Genomic DNA, 20709 nt, shown 5'->3' with positions numbered 1-20709 from the left:
AGCAATGCCTTCCAGCCTTTCTCAGTTCTGAAGAACATTGATGTTGGACTTGAAATGCTGACCCTGTTTCTCTCTCAACTGATGCTACGGACCTATCCAGTTTCTTCAGCATTTTCTATTTACACAATGAACAATAAATTAGATCATCTTTCTCCTTTTCCCTTATAAACATAAAATGTGCCATTAGTGGTTGCTATCACTGAAATACTTCCTCACTGTCATCCCAAACACCTGCCCAGTTTCATTCTCCACAATTAGGTCAGCATTGCATCATCCTTTGTAGGACTACTTGCATGTTGACATAAAAAGCTCTTCTCTATACATTTCAAGAAATCTACCTCCTCTAAACGCTTTATAAAATGATTATCCCTATTAATATAGGGGTAGTTGAAATCCCTAATGTAATTACTCTATTAATACGTCTACACATTTTAGTGAATTGACTACATAATTTGCTCCTCAATTACCTGCCACTTCACCAAGGACATGCAAGTCCTGGGCCTCCTCCACTGCCAAATCCAAGCCACCCAACCACTGGACAAAGAATGCCTCATGTTCTGCCTTGGGACCATTCAAACAAATGCCATCAACATCACCTTTACTAGTTTCCAAATCTCTCCTATGCCAACCTCATCCAGATCCAACCCTCCAACTCAGCACCGCCCTCTTAACTTGTCCATCTTCCTTCCCACCTATCAGTCCCAACCTCCTCACCGACTTATCACAATCACCCACCTCACCTGCATATATCTATTATCTTTCCAGCTACCTTCACCCCAGCCACACCTCCATCCTCCTATTTATCTCTCAGTGCCCTTCCCCCCTCAACATTCCTGATGAAAGGGCTTATGCCCCAAAACATCATCTCTCCTACTTCTCAGATGCTGCCTGACTTGCTGTGCTTTTCCAGTGCCACATTCTTTGACTGCTAGCCGGTTAGAGACCTGTAAGACACTCCTAATAGTGTGACTGTTCTCTTTTTATTCCTAAATTTTACCTACAAAGCCTCATTTTATGACCTTTCAAAAATATTAGCCCTCCTTACAGCAGAAACTGACTCCCTAAATAATAACATAACAGTGCCTCAATTTTTGCACCTTGTCCTGTCCCACCTAAAGATCTTATGCTTTAATGTTAAAGTTGCCAGTCTTGTCCCTCCCTCAACCACATCTCTGATGGCAACAACATAATGATCCCATCTGTCAATCCATATCTTTAACTCATCTGTCTTATCTCTAAGACCCCTGGCATTAGAGGCCACCCAGCCTTGCCTTACTCCCTTCAGACACATCATGCTCAGTTTGGATTTTCTGAGGGGAAAAGCAGCTATTTTTGTCTAGTTTGAATTATGATAGGAAACCTCCAGTGGTTCTCATGGAACCTTGTCGCAGAAAGCAGTTAGAGTTAACTTGGAAAACTGCGGAAAGGCGGCTGTGCATCTGCTGGTAACCCAAAAAAGGAATTGAGGAGAATTGTAATGAATTATTGTAGCATACCTATTGGGTTAGTCCTTAAAGATGTATATGTACCTTCCAGATTGCCATTAAGCAGAAGGGAATTCTTAGGGATAGAAGTCAAAATTAGCTTAATAGTGCTTGCTTTATTAAAATCTTATATATAAAGACCTTTGGGCTTGTTTAAAGCATGAATTCTTCTAATACAGTTCTGTCTGTTGATTGTTGGGTGGTCAAAACCGTTTTTAAACTTTACCAGTTGCTAACTGTCAACGAGGTCTCCATTTCTCAATACCAGAAGTGAAATGCAACAGATACTGGGGTTCAAGAATAAAAATGGGAAGAGCTAGAGAAACTCAACAGATCTGGCAGCAACTGTGGAGCCAGAAACAGAGTTAATGTTTCGAATCTGGGATGACACTTCTTCAGTTCCGTTCTTGCACTTGCTAATGATACGTTCAGTGGTGAACCAATCAGCAGCAAACATGTGAGAGAAACAGCCTATGATTGGAAGAGCAGCTCCTTATCAATTCTGTTTAGGAGGATGAGTTTTCTCCAATTGTTCACCCCAATTATTGAGTTTTCCTATGTATTTTGAGGAAAATTCGACCACCATCCCATTGTATTTTGATCATTAGAATGGAGTCAGTTTCAAGCTTCCAGATCCAGAATAAAACTGATTAAAGATACAACACAGATAGCATCATCCCTGTCCTACTCAACCTACCTTCCTCAAATGCCTAACTACCTTTGAGTAAAAATGTCAATTTGCACTAATTCAGGACAGCTTTTTAAGATTCCTACCTCCCCTCTATTACACTAATAATGTCCAAAAACATGATGGATTACTTCACTCCCAATGGTATGGGCTGAATTAAAAGTCAGATTCCATGATGCAATTATTAAGTGTGCTAACTTACTCCTCTACCTAATTCCCCAACAGATGTCACTTCAGTGTCTGCAGTGACTCTTTATTTCTTACTTTGTCTCCCAGATGGTGCAGCAGAAATTGAATCTCGTCATGTGGGGAATCACAAGTGCAAACATGTGCCCCACCACCATGGCATTGCACAATGGGAGCGCCACAGCACTGTTCGATCAAGTATTCATCATTAACATTTCCGCTTCAATCAACATAAACTTTTAAAAAAATATATTTTAAATTCGTAATCTTTAATTTAGAAGTCCTCACTGAAACAACTGACACCATTCTCTGAAGAATGTTCAGTTTAAACAGCCTTTAATTTCTTCTCAGGACAAAATTGCAATGATAGGAAGTACAATTCTTTAAACTGTCTACATATTTCTGCTGGTAAGAAAGGGAAATTCATTCATTCATTCAGAATTTATTTTCCCAAAGAGAAGTCCATTTAATTATGGGTTTACTGAGCTGATCTGTATGCAGTTAGTTTCAGGTGGGTAAGAATTAATTCTACTCAAGTGATAAAATTGAAAGGCTACTTTTCTCCTGCTCACAAATAGCACACAAGGAAAAATTGTGTGTACAATCGACACAATTCAACCACTAAAAACAAAACTACATTGCAAAGTAAAAGAAAAACACTAATATCTGATCATTTTCATGTTTAAATGCACACACCAACCTAGGAAATGAGCAACTCTGATCAACAGCTTCAAAAACAACCCCGATGATAGACTTTGTGATTGGAGACGCCAAGCAGCAAGACAAAGTAAAATAAGAAACATGCTGCATGTTGTTTAGATAGAGAAATTGGACAAATATATGAAACTAAAATACTTGCAGAGCTTTGGGAAAACAGCATTATAAGTAGACTAACTGGATAACAGTGTTAAAGATCCAGCATAGCTTTGATGGATTGAGTGACCTCTTTCTGTGCTGTACAATTCCATGATTGTACAATTCCAATTCCAGTCATCATCTTACTCAGCATGCTATCACATGAGGGGTTGGGGAGATCTGAAAGTACAGAGAAGCAGATTTGGCAGCACTAAGTTTCGTAAAGGGACATACATTCACTCAGGCTTAAAACCTAACTTGCAGCAAACTTACAAATTTACACCCCCTCCATACCCCAACCCCTCAAGCTATCACAATACATTGATTTTTAGCACTTTGTTTGGTGAAGATTATGGCATTGTGGACTCACCTAAACTTCTGCCTTTCAAATCAAAAGTAATGTAAACCTAGAAGGACAACGCATAGTACTGTATAAACATAAAAACAAAAGTCATAAAACTAATGGTTCCATCTCTCAAAAATGCAAATCTAACTCCAAATGAGGAGAAAGTGAGGACTGCAGATGCTGGAGATCAGAGCTGAAAATGTGTTGCTGGAAAAGCGCAGCAGGTCAGGCAGCATCCAAGGAACAGGAGAATTGACGTTTCGGGCATAAGCCCTTCTTCAGGAATGAGGAAAGTGTGTCCAGCAGACTAAGATAACAGGTAGGGAGGAGGGACTTGGGGGAGGGGCGTTGGCGATGCAATAGGTGGAAGGAGGTCAAGGTGAGGGTGATAGGCCGGAGTGGGGTGGGGGCGGAGAGGTCAGGAAGAAGGTTGCAGGTTAGGAAGGCGGTGCTGAGTTCGATGGATTTGGCTGAGACAAGGTGGGGGGAGGGGAAATGAGGAAACTGGAGAAATCTGAGTTCATCCCTTGTGGTTGGAGGGTTCCTAGGTGGAAGATGAGGCGCTCTTCCTCCAACCGTCGTGTTGCTATGGTCTGGCGATGGAGGAGTCTAGGGACCTGCATGTCCTTGGTGGAGTGGGAGGGGGAGTTGAAGTGTTGAGCCACGGGGTGGTTGGGTTGGTTGGTCCTGGTGTCCCAGAGGTGTTCTTTGAAACGTTCCGCAAGTAGGCGGCCTGTCTCCCCAATATAGAGGAGGCCACATCGGGTGCAGCGGATGCAATAAATGATGTGTGTGGAGGTGCAGGTGAATTTGTGGCGGATATGAGTTCATTTGTGAACTAAAATCTATAATGTCACTACTCAACATAACACGAACTATTAGCAAATTCCACATACAGGAAACTGGCTCATTATCATGGCAGAAAGTGAGGATTGCAGATCCTGAAGATCACTAACATGGCACCCCTGGCTTAAACCGAGATGGGGAATTAACTGTTTGATACTACACAAATGTAGCTATTCTAAGCAAATAATAGTGACAAATAAGCAAATGGGAATGAGTCAAATTAAAATCAAAACAAACTAGTTCTGTTGAAGTGTTGCACCAAATTAACTTATCATTTTTCCTTTTAGATGTTATAAATATGCTATGCATTTCAAACAATTTTTGATTATAAAAACTCAAAATAACAGAGAGCAGAAACTACTTTTGACCATAACAGAACTAACTCGTAAAAAATGTAGCTGACAGTTTGATGTTTACTTTAATATTGACGTTCACCCAATTAAAATAGCCTTTAATGTCTCTTAAAATACCTACAATCAACATCCCAAACATATCAAGCATTTATACTGTATTATTGGCAAGTCATTCTTATACTATTCTGTCATTCCAATTGTATGAAAAATGTTTAAGCTCCTGTTAGCCATCTAGTTGACACCTTGTAGTTATTTCAGCTGCCAATTCTCAAATTTAGTTGAAGGATTTTCTCCATTACCAAACAGGCCACTTCATACAATTCTAAGGAAATCATACACTTGTCCTGTCCAGCAATTCATCATTACACATAAGCATTTCTTTTCTTTTCACACGTTTCGAACAGTTAAGTCATTGATGCAAACAATTTCAGATTTAGAGCAGCAATGTTGATTTGCCAGAGTGTTCTTTTCCAAAGCTTCTAATCAAATAGGATTCCACCTCTTCTTTATCAAGCTAAGCAATTTGGCAGAGACCCTCTTCAACAGTGGTCACTGCATGCACAAGCCTAACCACTGCAAATAACCACAAGTTCTGACTTCTCGATTTCAAGTCCAACACTCTTCTACAAACGTCAGAGTAGTTTCTCTGTACCTACACCATTAAACCTTCTTATCATTATAAAGATTAAATTAGGCCATCCTCCAGCTTTCCAAACTCTATGGAACACAAGCTGCTTTCACTTTTAAAGTCCTTCAGGTGAATCTGAGATGCATTCTTTACGTCACCAATGTACTTTTCCTGTGGTTTTGAGCCCGAAACCCAGACACCATACTCCACATGGAGTCAGGGCTACCATCGGTACAACTGAAGCCCGTCATAATCTCTTTTCAATTCCAACCCTCTTCAGATAAAGGTGCACATTACGTCAACCTCTTTGGTCTGATACAACTCCCTATAGTTTCTAAAGGTGTCAAATGAACTTTGTTGTACTTATCTGAACTGAGGGGACCCTTTTGATACAGTAAGCATTTATACAATCAGCAAATCGAAACATCAACTTCAATACCTATTTCAAGTTTGTGTTAAATCCATTGCAACACATCTTTTTGTTTCACTGTCTTTGATTCACAGCTCTCCCATCCAATAGATTTCTACTTTTCCTCCCAGAAAAAAGTGTACAAATGAAAAACGAGACACTGACAGGATAGAAAACAAAGTTACCTTTTTCCTAGCCTGTTAGTGTCTCTTACCTCATTTGTTGACCACAGTTGCAACTACAAAAACAATCTGGAGCCTTTGCCTTTTAATGATAATGTATTGGTTTTGTATTACGTCAAATACTTTCAGTTGTGGACTGCAGGTTTCCCCATTAACAGTATGCCCCAGTTTACTGTGGTCAAGTAATTCCTCATCCCTCTGAAGTGCACACTATGAATATTTAAATTATGGCTCATGACTTAAGAGTCATTGAAACATAGAGATGTTTCCGGGAAGGAAAGCAGTGAGTATAAATACTCACCCTTCGACGCCAACGGTCACTTTGAGTGCGAGCAGCAGCTAAGGTAAGACAGTTTGTTTTAAAATTACTTACCGGTAGCGGGCAGCGGTGTTTTTTTTTTCTCTTCACAGAAAGAGCGGGAGCAGCAGAGGGAAGTGACGAAGACCAGAGGGGTAGCCAGGTAGGTTTTTGTCCCTTTAAAAGCGCGTAGGAGAAGAACCCGAGGCACTACAGAGGTAGTGTCTCGCACCCGCCCTCCTCCTCTAACCTAAATAATAAGACCCGTTGTGGTAAGTAGGTAAGTGCTACATTTTGCTTGTTGTATTCTTTAGACCCAGTTTTTTTTTTAAAAAGGTTACTTTCAGAGGGATGGCAGTGAAGACAGTGCAATGTTCCTCTTGCAACATGTTTGAGGTGAGGGATGCCATGGACGTCCCTGCTGATTACACTTGCAGGAAGTGCACCCATCTCCAGTTCCTCCAAGACCGTGTTAGGGAACTGGAGCTGGAGTTGGATGAACTTAGGATCATTCGGGAGGCAGAGGGGGTCATAGATCGGAGCTTCAGGGAAGTAGTAACTCCAAAGATGGCAGATAGATGGATGACAGTGAGGGGGACTTGGAGGAAGCAGCCAGTGCAGGGACCCCCTGCGGCCGTTCCCCTCAAGAACAAGTATACCGTTTTGGATACTTGTGGGGGGGGGGGGGGGGGGACTTACCAGGGGTAAGTAACGGGGCCCAGGCCTCTGGCACAGAGCCTGTCCCCGTTACTCAGAAGGGAAGGGTGGAGAAGAGCAGAGCAATAGTAATTGGGGACTCGATAGTTCGGGCACAGATAGGCGGTTTTGTGGGAACGAGAGAGACTCACGTTTGGTATGTTGCCTCCCAGGTGCAAGGGTACGTGATGTCTCTGATCGTGTTTTCCGGGTCCTTAAGGGGGAGGGGGAGCAGCCCGAAGTCGTGGTCCACATTGGTGCCAATGACATAGGTAGGAGGAGCGCTGAGGATGTTAGGCAGGCTTTCAGGGAGCTAGGTTGGAAGCTCAAAGTTAGAACGAACAGAGTTGTTGTCTCTGGTTTGTTACCCGTGCCACGTGATAGAGAGTCGAGGAATAGGGAGAGAGAACAGTTAAATGCGTGGCTACAGGGATGGTGCAGGAGAGAGGGATTCCGGTATTTGGATAACTGGGGTTCTTTCTGGGGAAGGTGGGACCTCTATAAACAGGATGGTCTGCACCTGAACCTGAGGGGCACCAGTATCCTTGGTGGGAGGTTTGCTAGTGCTCTTGGGGGGGGTTTAAACTAACTCTGCAGGCGCATGGGAACCCAGACTGTAGCTTTAGGGTGATGGACCTGGAGTGTAGGGAGGTTAGGAACATGGCATCAATTTCAAAGGAGGGTGCCTGTAAACAGGAAAGTGGCTTGAAGTGTGTATACTTCAATGCAAGAAGTATACGAAATAAGGTAGGTGAACTTGCAGCGTGGGTTGGTACCTGGGACTTCGATGTTGTGGCTATTACGGAGACATGGGTAGAACAGGGACAGGATTGGCTGTTGCAGGTCCCAGGGTTTAAGTGTTTTAGTAGGGTCAGAGGTGGGGGTAAAAGAGGGGGGGGGAGGTGTGGCATTGCTTGTCAAAGATAGTATTCCAGCTGTGGAAAGGACGATGGATGAAGACTCGCCATCTGAGGTAGTTTGGGCTGAGGTTAGGAATAGGAAAGGTGAGCTCACCCTGTTAGGAGTTTTTTACAGGCCTCCTAATAGTCCGAGAAATGTAGAAAAAAGGATTGCGAGGATGATTCAAGAGAAGAGTGAAAGTAATAGGGTGGTTGTTATGGGGGACTTTAACTTTCCTGATATTGATTGGGAAAGCTATAGCTCAAGTTCGTTAGATGGGTCAGTGTTTGTCCAATGTGTGCAGGAGGGTTTCCTGACACAATATGTAGATAGGCCAACAAGAGGTGGGGCCATACTGGATTTGGTTCTGGGTAATGAACCAGGCCAGGTGTTAGAATTAGAGGTAGGTGAGCACTTTGGGGACAGTGACCACAATTCGGTGACTTTTACTCTAGTGATGGAGAGAGATAAGTGTGCTCTACAGGGCAAGAGTTATAGCTGGGGGCAGGGAAATTATGATGCAGTGAGGCATGACTTAGGATGTGTGGCTTGGAAAAGTAAGCTTCAAGGCAAGGGCGTAATTGATATGTGGAGCTTGTTCAAGGAGCAACTATTGAGTGTCCTTGATAAGTATGTACCCGTCAGGCAGGGAGGAAAGGATTGTGTGAGGGAGCCGTGGTTTAATAAGGAATTGGAATCCCTTGTTAAATGGAAGAGGGCGGCCTATGTAAAGATGAGGCGTGAAGGTTCAATTGGGCGATTGAGAGTTATAAGGTAGCCAGGAAGGACCTGAAGAGAGAGCTAAGAGCAGCAGGGAGGGGACATGAAAGGTCCTTAGTTGGTAGGATTAGGGAAAACCCTAAGGCTTTCTATAGGTATGTCAGGAATAAAAGAATGACTAGGGTAGGAATAGGTCCAGTCAAGGATAGTAGTGGAAAGTTGCGTGTGGAGGCTGAAGAGATTGGGGAGACACTGAATGAATACTTTTCGTCAGTATTCAATCAGGAACAGGACATTGTTGTCAATGTGAATACTGAGTCACAATTAAGTAGAATGGATGGCTTTGAGGTATGTAGAGAAGAGGTGTTGGAAATTCTGGAAAGGGTGAAAATAGATAAGTCCCCTGGGCCTGATGTCATTTATGCTAGGATTCTCTGGGAAGCAAGGGAGGAGATTGCAGAGCCATTGGCCTTGGTTTTTATGTCCTCGTTGTCTACAGGAGTAGTGCCAGAAGATTGGAGGCTAGCAAATGTGGTTCCCTTGTTCAAGAAGGGGAGTAGGGATAACCCTAGTAACTATAGGCCGATGAGTCTCACTTCTGTTGTGGGCAAAATCTTAGAGAGAATTGTAAGGGATAGGATTTATGAACATCTGGACAGGAATAATGTGATCAAGGATAGTCAGCATGGTTTTGTGAAGGGCAGGTCGTGCCTCACAAACCTTATTGAATTCTTTGAGAAGGTGACTAAGGAGGTGGACGAGGGGAAAGCGGTAGATGTGGTGTATATGGATTTTAGTAAGGCGTTTGATAAGGTTCCCCATGGTAGACTACTGCAAAAAATACGGAGGTATGGCATTGAGGGTGAGTTGGAGGTTTGGATTAGGAGTTGGCTGGCCGGAAGAAGACAGAGGGTAGTAGTTGATGGTAAAGGTTCATCTTGGAGTGCCGTCACTAGCGGTGTTTCGCAAGGATCTGTTTTGGGACCATTGCTGTTTGTCATTTTTATAAATGACCTGGAGGAGGGGTTAGAAGGTTGGGTGAGCAAGTTTGCGGATGATATGAAAGTCGGAGGAGTTGTAGACAGTGAGGAAGGACGTGGCAGGTTACTGCAGGATATAGATAAGCTGCAGAACTGGGCAGAAAGGTGGCAAATGGAGTTCAATGTAGCTAAGTGTGAGGTGATTCACTTTGGTAAGAGTAACAAAAAGATGGGGTACTGGGCTAATGGTCGGATACTTGGTAGTGTGGATGAGCAGAGGGATCTTGGTGTCCATGTACACAGATCTTTGAAAGTTGCCACCCAGGTAAATAGTGCGGTGAAGAAGGCATATGGCGTACTGGCTTTTATTGGTAGAGGAATTGAGTTCCGGAGTATTGAGGTCATGTTGCAGTTGTATAAGACTCTGGTGCGGCCGCATCTGGAGTATTGTGTGCAGTTTTGGTCGCCATACTATAGGAAGGATGTGGAGGCACTGGAACGGGTGCAGAGGAGGTTTACCAGGATGTTGCCTGGTATGGTAGGAAGATCGTATGAGGAAGGCTGAGGCACTTGGGGTTGTTTTCATTGGAGAAAAGAAGGTTTAGGGGTGACTTGATAGAGGTGTACAAGATGATTAGGGGTTTAGATAGGGTGAGAATCTTTTTCGATGTATGGAGTCAGCTATTACAAGGGGGCATAGATTTAAATTAAGGGGGGGTAGGTATAGGACAGATGTTAGGGGTAGGTTCTTTACTCAGCGAGTCGTGAGTTCATGGAATGCCCTGCCAGTAGCAGTGGTGGACTCTCCCTCATTATGGGCATTTAAGCGGACATTGGATAGGCATATGGAGGATAGTGGGCTAGAGTAGGTTAGGTGGGCTTGGATCGGCGCAACATCGAGGGCCGAAGGGCCTGTACTGCGCTGTATTCTTCTATGTTCTATGTACAACACAGAAACAAACCCTTCGGTCCAATTCGTCCATACCAACCCAATCTAGTTCCACCTGCCAGCACCCGGCCCATATCCCTCCAAACCCTTCCTATTCATATACCCATCCAGATGCCTTTTAAAAGCTGCAATTGTACCAGCCTCCATCACTTCCTCTGGCAGCTCATTCCATCCATATACTACCCTCTGCATGGAAACGTTGCCCCTTAAGTCTCTTTTATATCTTTTCCCTCTCACCCTAAACCTATGTCCCCTAGTTCCGGACTCCTGCACTGGGGAAAAGACATTGTCTATTTACCCTGGTTATACCCTTCATGATTTTATAAACCTCTATAAGGTCACCCCTCAGCCTCCGATACTCCAGGGAAAACAGCCCCATCCTATTCAACCTCTCCCTATGGCTCAAATCCTCCAACCTTGGCAACATCCTTGTAAATCTTTTCTGAATCTTTTCAAGTTTCACAACTTTCCGATAGAAAGGAGACCAGGATTGCATGCAATATTCCAACCGTGGCCTAACCAATGTCCTGTACAGTCGCTACATAACCTCCCAACTCATGTACTCAATACTCTGACCAATAAAGGAACACAAACCAAAGGCCTTCTTCACTATCTACTTTCAACGAGCTATGAACCTGCACTCCTAGGTCTCTTTGTTCTGCAACACTCCCTCGGCCCTTACCATTAAGTGTATAAGTCCTGCTAAGATTTGCTTTCCCAAAATGCAGCACCTCCATCTGCCACTCGTCAGCCCACTGGCCCATTGTTGTAATCAGAGGAAACTCTCTTCGCTGTCCACCAAATCTCCAATTTTGGTGTCATCTGCAAACTTACTAACTATACCTCTTATGCTCATATCCAAATCATTTATATAAATGTCGAAAAGCACCGATATTTGTGGCACTCCACTGGTCACAGGCCTCCAGTCTGAAAAGCAACCCTCCATCACCACCCTCTGTCTTCTACCTTTGAGCCAGTTCTGTATCCAAATGGCTAGTTCTCCCTGTATTCCGTGAGATCTAACCTTGCTAACCAGTCTCCCATGGGGAACCTTGTCGAACACCTTATTGAAGTCCACATAGATCACATCTACCGCTCTGCCCTCATCAATCCTGTTTGCTACTTCCTCAACAAACTCAATCAAGTTTGTGAGACATGATTTTCCATGCACAAAGCCATGTTGACTATCCCTAATCAGTCCTTGCCTTTCCAAATACATGTACATCCTGTCCCTCAGGATTCCCTCCAACAACTTGCCCACCACTGACATCAGGCTCACTGGTCTATGTTAGTTCCCTGGCTTGTGAATACCACCTTTCTTAAATAGTGGCACTATATTAGCCAACCTCCAATCTTCCAGCACCTCACCTGTGACTATCAATGATACAAATATCTCAGCAAGATGCCCTGCAATCACTGCCCTAGCTTTCCACAGAGTTCTAGGGTACACCTGATCAGGTCCTGGGGATTTATCCACTTTTATGCATTTCAAGACATCCTGTACTTCCTCCTCTGTAATAGAGACATTTTTCAACGTCACCATCTATTTCCCTACATTCTATATCTTCCATTCCTTTTCCACAGTAAATACTGATGCAAAATACTTGTTTAGTATCTCACCCATCTCCTGCGGCTTCACACAAAGGTCACCTTGCTGATCTTTGAGGGGCCCTATTCTCTCCCTAGTTACCCTTCTGTCCTTAATGTATTTGTGAAAACCCTTTGGATTCTCATTAACTCTATTTGCCAAAGCTATCTCATGTCCCCGTTTTGCCCTCCTGATTTCCCTCTTAAGTATACTTCTACTTCCTTTATACTATTCTCAGGATTCACTCGATCTATCCTGTCTATACCTTACATATGCTTCCTTCTTTTTCTTAACCAAACCCTCAATTTCTTTAATCATCCAGCATTCCGTATACCTACCAGCCTTTCCTTTCACCCTGACAGGAATATACTTCCTCTGGATTCTCGTTATCTCATTTCCAGCCTTCCCTTTACCTGTGAACATCTGCCCCCAATCAGCTTTCAAACGTTCTTGCCTAATACCGTGAAAATTTGCCTTTCTCCAATTTAGAACTTCAACTTTTAGATCTGGTCTATCCTTTTCCATCATTATTTTAAATCTAACAGAATTATGGTCGCTGACCCCAAAGTGCCCCCCCCCATTGACACCTTAGTCAACTGCCCTGCCTTATTTCCCAACAGTAGGTCATGTTTGCAACTTCTCTAGTAGGTACATCCACATACTGAATCAGAAACTTTTCTTGTACATGCTTAACAGATTCCTCTCCATCTAAACCCTGAACACTATGCCAGTCCCAGTCTATGTTTGGAAAGTTAGAATAGGAATGGGAATGGAAAGATCTGTTTCTCAAAGTTTCAGCTGATAAAAGGCTCTTTACTAACTTGGTTCCTTCATAGGATTCCTGAAGAAGGGCTTATGCCCGAAACGTCGATTCTCCTGTTCCCTGGATGCTGCCTGACCTGCTGCGCTGTTCCAGCAACACATTTTCAGCTTGGTTCCTTCATACTCAAGCTGCTTCTCTAAGCAAACAGCAGAAAGAGTGAAGCCTCACCAGGTCAATACTTTATGAGAAGTCTCAGTCATATACAATCCTGCTTGTAGTTTAACACTTAGTGTAAGGGCTGACGGTTGATGGGGCCCAGTTGCCTGCCCAAGTGAGGCAGCCATACTGACTGATGCCAGCAAACCTGACCAGGGTAGGCAAACAACTTAAATAGGGGTCTCCATTTACAAAGGGCTCTCAGCTGAAAATGCACTCAATTGAAACGTTTGACAGGAAGGTAGGTTGGATGAAAAGGAGTGGTAGGGAGTTGAACTTAAAGCAAATGGTTGTCAGGCGTACTGGAATGATCCTGAGGAATGGAGAGAGCAGACTGGGACGCAAAGAGGGAATCACCTTGAGAGGTGGAAGGGGAGCAAGGAAGGGTAGGGCCTGCAAATTTAGGTTGAGTAACAAAATGATGCCATGAGGACAAATGAGCAAGTGCAGGGAAGCTGTATTAGTAAGACTGAAAATGGGGACCTGAATAGGAATGGGAATGGGGATACAGGAGGAATATCGATGAAGATAATGAAAGGGCCAATAATGGGATGATGTGTCTCACCACGGAGGGTTGGCAGTCGTTTATGGTTTCACTCAACATAAGTAAAATGATAAGGGCCGAAAGGGTAAATTAACTGAAGCCAGACAGATGACCTGGAATCAACCGAGGCACCAGAAACAATAATGGTAAAACAGCACTGTTGACCCTGAAAGACCTCCTTACTAACATCTGGGGGCTAATGTCAAAATTGGGAGAGCTGGTGAATAGACTAGTCAAGCAATAGCCTGATACTGTCTGTAAGGTATGATTCCGTGAGTTGGACTATGCCCTATACACCACCATCCCTGAATATGCCCTGTCCTACCAGATGGACTCAGCCGAGGTGGCGGCTTGGTGATACACAGATGGGAGGGTCCTCAGTATTGACTCCACGCCCTATGAAGTCTCATGGCTTAAGGTTAAACATGGGCAAGGAAACATTGTGCTGATTACCATGCAGAATCCTCCAGTGACTGATGAATCAGTTCTCCTCCATGCTGAATAATTCTGGAGGAAGCACTATGGGTGGCAAGGGCACAAAACGTATTCTGGGTGGGGGATTTTAATGTCCCCTGCCAAGAGTGGCTCGGCAATATTCCTGATTAACTGGTGGGGTCCTAAAGGACATTACTGCCGAACTGGGTCTGCAGCAGGACTAACAAGAGGGAAAAACACACTTGACCTCATCCTTACCAAACCGCCAGCTGCAGATGCATCTGTCCATGACAATATCGGTAAGAGTAACCACTACACAGTCCTAGCAGAGACAAAGTCCCGCTTCACATTGATAATCCTCTCCATCATATTGTGTGGCACCATAACGGTGCTAACTGGGACAGACTGCAAATATATCTAGCAACTCAAGACTGGGCACCCATAAGCACAGTGGGCCACGAACAGCAACAGAATTGATTTCGAGCACAATCTGCAACCCATAGCCAGGCCTATCCCTCACTCAACTATCAAGCCAGGGGATCAATCCTTGTTCAATGGCGAGTGCAGGAATGACACCCACACACCATAGGTGAATTAAAAAACTATGTCAAGGTATCAAATGGAAACAAAAATCTCATTCCAGAGATTTTTTTCACAGATCAGTACTTCCACTCTAGAAGTCTGCGCAATTTACCCAGCAGCTATGTTAGCTTCACTAAGGTTGAGATGAAAGAAGGAAGAGCAGGAATAGAAGGAATGAAGGACATCGACAGAACCAGAGTCACAAAGCTCAGGGCCTGCATCTATGGATGAAGAAGCAGTGCACAAAGAATGGATCCAGGACTTCAGTGCTGTCAAACAATGTACCAAATGTATTGTAGCTAGTTGAAAATGAAGATGGTATCTGCTCCCTCCTGCAGTCTCCACACAGCTTTGGAGGAAGTGTTATGCCTATGGTGCTGAAGATCACAGCATTTCCATTGCCTGGACCACACAGGAAATGAAGACCACACTCAGACAGAGCCTCCAGAATAGTGACTGGTGGCTGACACCAGCTAATTCAGTGATGGGGGTAGGAACATAGAAGAGGGGAGATAGACTAGTCAGATGACTCGTCAATTGGGAAAGATCTATTTTACCCAGTTCCAGATATGACCGAGCGTATGCTTTTTCTGTATTAGACTTGGAATGAAAAGATCAAATAAACAGATTTCTCTAATAAATTCAAAACTATTCACTGATTACAGATCAAAACCTATTCAATGAAGGCAAAGAACACTTCATTTGTAACATGAAAATAAAAATGTCTACCTCTCTTAATAATCCAAAACACACAAACACATACAACACACACAAACAGGTAAAGAGAGGAAAATGACTTCTTTCTGCAGAATAGCCACTTTTAACTAATCATGATCAATTCTTGAAAGAAACAATAAAATATATAGGATCTTCAGATGACTGGACTTTGTTGATGGTAATCTCTGGATCACTTCCAGTGCCATGTGCTAGTGAGGGTAAGAACTAGAGGATATGGCACAGCTAAAGAATTAGTGTGGGGGCAGGGATTCAGATTTTTAGATCATTGGGATCTTTTCTGGGACAGAAGTGAACTGTTCAAGAGGGACAGGTTGCATCTGAACTGGAGGGGAACCAATTTCTTGGCGGCCTGGTTTGCTAGCGCTACAAGGGTTTAAACTAGATTGGCAGGAGGTGGGATCCTCAACAGCAGGGAGGCAAGTGCGAGGCTGGAATGAGTTGGAGTAACCAGAGATAGTAAAGTCAAGAGACAGTCAGGCTGGAACATGACAGGGAGAAAGGAATGCCTGTTGGATTAAATTGCATCTATTTCAATGCAAGAGGGTTGACAGGTAAGGCCGATGAACTCAGGGCGTGTGTAGCTACATGGGACTGGGATATTACAGCCATTACAGAAACACGGCTAATGGAGGGACAGGTCTGGCAGTTTAATCTGCCAGAGTACAGGTGCTTTCAAGGGGACACAGGTAGTGGAAAGAGGGGAGAGGAGTTGCATTTTTGATTAAGGGTGAGTATCATGGCAGTAATCAGAGATGAAATAACTGAAGGATCATCCAGCGAGGCTTTGTGGGTGGAACTAAGAAATAAGAAGGGGATGGTGATGTTATTGGGATTGTACTATAGGCCCTCAAATAGTCAATAGAAATTAGAGGAACAAATATGCAAAGAGACTGGGGAGACTTGCAGGAGTAATACAGTTGTGATAGTAGGGGATTTTAATTTTCCCAACAGAGACTGGGACTGCCGTCGCGTTAAGGGCTTAAATGGGGTGTTATTTGTTAACTGTGGTCAGGAAACGTTCCTCAAGCAGTATGTAAAGGGTCCTACTCAGGAAGAGGCAAAACTCGACCTACTCTTGGGAAATAGGGCAGGACAGGTGATTAGATTAAATTAGATTAGATTACATTCCCTACAGTGTGGAAACAGGCCCTTCAGCCCAACAAGTCCACACCGACCCATTTCCCTCTGACTAATGCACCTCACACTATGGGCAATTTCGCAATGCCAATTCACCTGACCTGCACATCTTTGGACTGTGGGAGGAAACCGGAGCACCCGGAGGAAACCCACGCAGACAGGGGGGAGAATGGGCAAACTCCACACAGACAGTCACACAAGGCTGGAATTGAACCCAGGTCCCTGGCGATGTGAGGCAGCAGTGCTAACCACTGATCCACCATGCAGTGGAAGAGCATTTTCGGACCAGTGACCATAGTTCTATTAATTTTAAAATAATTATGGAGAGGGACAAAACTGTTCCACAGGTTCAAGTTCTAAATTGGGGTAAGGCAAATTTTCATGGAATTAGATAGGAACTTGCAGGGGTTGTTTGGAGTAGTCTGTTAGGAGGCAAAGGGACCTCTGGCAAGTGGGAGGCCTTTAAAATTGAGATAGCTAGAGTTTAAGGTCTATAAGTTCCTGTGAGGGTGAAAGGCAAGGTTGACAGGAAAAGGAAATCCTGGATGACAAGAGATATTGAGGCTCTGACCAGAAAAAAAAGGAGGCACGGCTCAGGTACAGGCAGCTGGGATCAAGGGAATCCATGCAGGTATAAACGGGTTACAAAAGTTTCTGAAGAAGGAAATCAGGAGGGCAAAAAGAGGGCACGAGATCGCCTTGGCTGACAAGATCAGGGTGAATTCAAAGAGGTTCTTTAAATATATTGAAGGAAAATGAATAACTAGAGAGAGAATAGGACCCCGCAAGGGCCAAGGTGAACCGCAAGAGATGGGCAAGGTCTTCAATAAATATTTCTCCTCTGTATTTACCGTGGAGATAAACATGAAAACTTGGGAACTTGGGGAAGTTAGCGGTCATATCTTGGGGACAGTAGTGGTGGAGTTGGAAGTATTAGAATTTTGTACAAAACGTTGCAAAAGAACAACATTCTAGCCGAAATTTCCATATACCTCGTGGAAAAGTCAATCCAAGCATTTTGAGGAGCAAAAAATAGCAAGAAATTTAATTCTGAAAATACTGCATCCAGATCATATCAAAGGTACCGTCACAAAGAAATCCCTGAAAATGCATGATTTTCCTTGTTAAACTTTACAATTAGTTTAGCACATTCTTGGTTTCATTTCAGAATGGAGTTATTCATTTTGATATTAAATTTCACTAGCATTGATTTCTCAATATTTTCTCTCAATCAGGGAAGTTTCATGGAAAAAGTGCACAGAGGGTATCAGCCAATAGCTGAAGGATAAACGTTGCATGACCTCATTGCTTTTAATCACCTAAATTAGTCACACTTATCAAGGCATAGATGCCCAAAAGGAATGAAACATAGTTAAAAAGTCTATCTAGTTTCAAATTACATGGGCTTTAGAATTACACCAAAGTGATGTTGAGTTGACTTTATTTTTTCTTCCTGTCATTGATTTTATCTCCAACTCAACATCAAACATGATGTCACAGCAAAGCAGGTCACAAAGGTCAAAAGAATGAGCAATGGAAGAAATACAACAGCCTTTAATCATTTACACTTTCATGAAACTGAGTAAGCCAGCACTACTTTCAAAATGGACTCCAAGTAATCTCTGATGGACCCACTCACATTTCCTACCTCGTGACAACTAGGAATAGTGGGGAATATTCTGTTAAGGATTTATTATTCACCACTGCGAATTTTGCAGTTACTACAATGTAGCTTACTAATTAAATGCATGAGCCTAAATTTGGAGCACTGCACAACAGCAGCACAGACTGTATTGAACACTATTATATCATTACAAAATAGAGACATTTCAAGGAATAAACAACTCATTCAAGAATTGAGCTGGTTAATATGAGAAACAAATTCAACTCAGAATATCTGCAGAATACAATCACATAATCTAGTGAAATAAATGTATGTCAAACTAAATATTCAGCAGTACTATTATACTTCTGTGAAGCGCCTTGGGGAATATTTAATGATAAAACGTGCGACATGAGTACAAGTTTTTGTTGTTATTAATTTATCCAGTTTATGTAACTAACTAGGGACAAGTCAATTACAATCCTTTCCCACAAAACAATGCATGAATATGATCAAGTGTGACACCATTTAACCACCTTACCTGATCATTTCCTCTTGATAAAGGCTGCTGACTACAGGCCCACCAAACCGTAATTTCTGATCAGACTCCTTTACTGAATCCTGAAACATAATCGGATGAATTAGTACACACTCAATAACTGTAAACTTATAGGCAATTTTACAGAAAAGTCGACATTTCCATTTACTGTACATTTCCCAGTTTCATTCAGCCAACATTCTTGTGAAGCCCGCACTATTTGTCTTTTTGAAATAGCAATGAAGGATTTATTGTAAACTTATCAACTTCTTTATTTGGCAAATTGCAAAAATCTTCAAGCTGTACGAAACTAACAATTCACAAAGAAAACATAGGAGCTCACTAGGAAAAGCTGGCGATTCTCCAATCTAATCCTCATCAAGGAAATAGCTATTCCCTCAAAGCCATTAAAATTATTGTATGAAAATCTTTGTTGCTATTTTATTTTTAGTTGAATTTTATGCAACTGATGCTTCATTCCTTTATCAAAAGGACAATAAGAAGGATGCAGTTTTCATTTAACAACAACGAGGTAACAAATAGAAAGCTGGTTAGTAACGTATGCGAAAATTAAACAATATTTAAGACTTACAATGAGAATAAAACTGCTTCAAATGAGCTGTAACTAAATTTCTTTTCCTCGACCTTTGCTCTACCTACAATTACTAAATTGCAGCCTTTCTGGTGAGTCAACAATGTCTTACATAATGATCACAGTGTAATAAATACTTAACACGGGCATGCAAATATTTCTCAGGTGAAAGGTTCATTTAATTATTCCCTGAAATTAATCTTTCAGCTATCTGTCTGAGGCCGTACCTTTGTTACTGACTCAGTTTCAACTCCCTAGTCTCACTGATTCCATCACATACGTTGTTGCTGAGCTTTTCTTCACAGTGAAGAGTACCACTTGACTTATACCAGATTATTCCTGATGAAGGGCTTTTGCCCGAAACGTCGATTTTGCTGCTCCTCGGATGCTGCCTGAACTGCTGTGCTCTTCCAGCACCACTAATCCAAAATCTGGTTTCCAGCATCTGCAGTCATTGTTTTTACCTGATACCAGATTCAGCAGTACAACTGATACCTACTGAAAAGGAAAACTTCAATCTCTATAGTTTGCAATATGGTGATGAAATATGAGGAACAGACAAAAGAGGGAAAAGAAGAAGTAGAATAGAAAAAAGGCAAGGAAATGGTAAGAAATGAATTAGATACAAATTCAAACTGACTACAACATTAAGCAATCAAAAACACAGGGAAAAAAAGACCTGTCAAAAGAAAAACAAAGGAAGCAAACAGAGATAAATAGAGGAACAGTAAGTATTTTGGCAAACCATTTAGAAAAATCACTTTGTAACTAACTTAGCCTGCATTTATTTGTTTTGCCAAAACAGAGAACATCACACTGCCCATTTGCTTCAGGGTTGAACTATGTTCTAGAAATTATTTCTAGTGTCACAGAAGTACATTAAAAAAGTTTGTTTTAAAGAAAGCTTATATTTAGTCGGAGACCAAAACATATTTTGTCATTTTCAAAGATGCAAATATGGGTCATCTATAATTTGCAAATATGTAGTGGGGTGAAATGGAATAACATTCTCAAGCATTCTGACATATAAACAATATTTAATGCAAGTCAGCAAGTCAAGGAAGGAAGCAATAGAGGTAATCAGACGCTTACAAAGAAGCAGATTTTAAGAAGTGATTGAAATGGAGTCATCTGGAGGGGTGTACTGAGGGAATTCTGGAACCTGTGGCACTTAGATTCTCCCTGAACAATGCAGGGAATCACAACCAGTAGAAGTTGGAAATGCAAGATTACCTTAAAATCATCTTTTCTATTTGGTATTTTTTTTATTGTGGGCCTGTCCTGATAGCCTATAGTATGAAAAACAAACAACAAAAAAGTAAGCTGCCAATGTGGAATGAGCTGCTAGAGGAAATGGTGGAGGCTAGTACAATTGCAATATTTAAAAGGCATCTGGATGGGTATACGAATAGGAAGGGTTTGGAGGGATATGGGCCAGGTGCTGGCAGGTGGG

General features: G+C 42.5%; 1 protein-coding gene across 5 annotated transcripts in view; it reads right to left on the bottom strand.

Moving 5' to 3' along the window:
- acbd6 (acyl-CoA binding domain containing 6) overlaps window positions 1-20709 on the bottom strand; it is a 202251-nt gene that overhangs the window by 138698 nt on the left and 42844 nt on the right. For all 5 annotated transcript variants that reach the window (XR_015758201.1, XM_043699916.2, XM_043699920.2 and 2 more), the window contains exon 4: window positions 18668-18747. Coding sequence is in view for 4 of the 5 variants with exons in the window: in XM_043699916.2 (XP_043555851.2) it covers window positions 18668-18747 (80 nt within the window). In the remaining variant the exon portion in view is untranslated. The remainder of the gene's footprint in view (window positions 1-18667; window positions 18748-20709) is intronic.

The sequence above is a fragment of the Chiloscyllium plagiosum genome, unplaced genomic scaffold (genome assembly GCF_037043375.1).
Source record: "Chiloscyllium plagiosum isolate Xiang-an unplaced genomic scaffold, Cpla_swu_hap1 HiC_scaffold_9, whole genome shotgun sequence".
NCBI classification, from domain to species: Eukaryota; Metazoa; Chordata; class Chondrichthyes; order Orectolobiformes; family Hemiscylliidae; genus Chiloscyllium; species Chiloscyllium plagiosum.
Note: the sequence above shows the minus strand (reverse complement) of the source record. Positions and strands in the feature narration are given on the sequence as shown.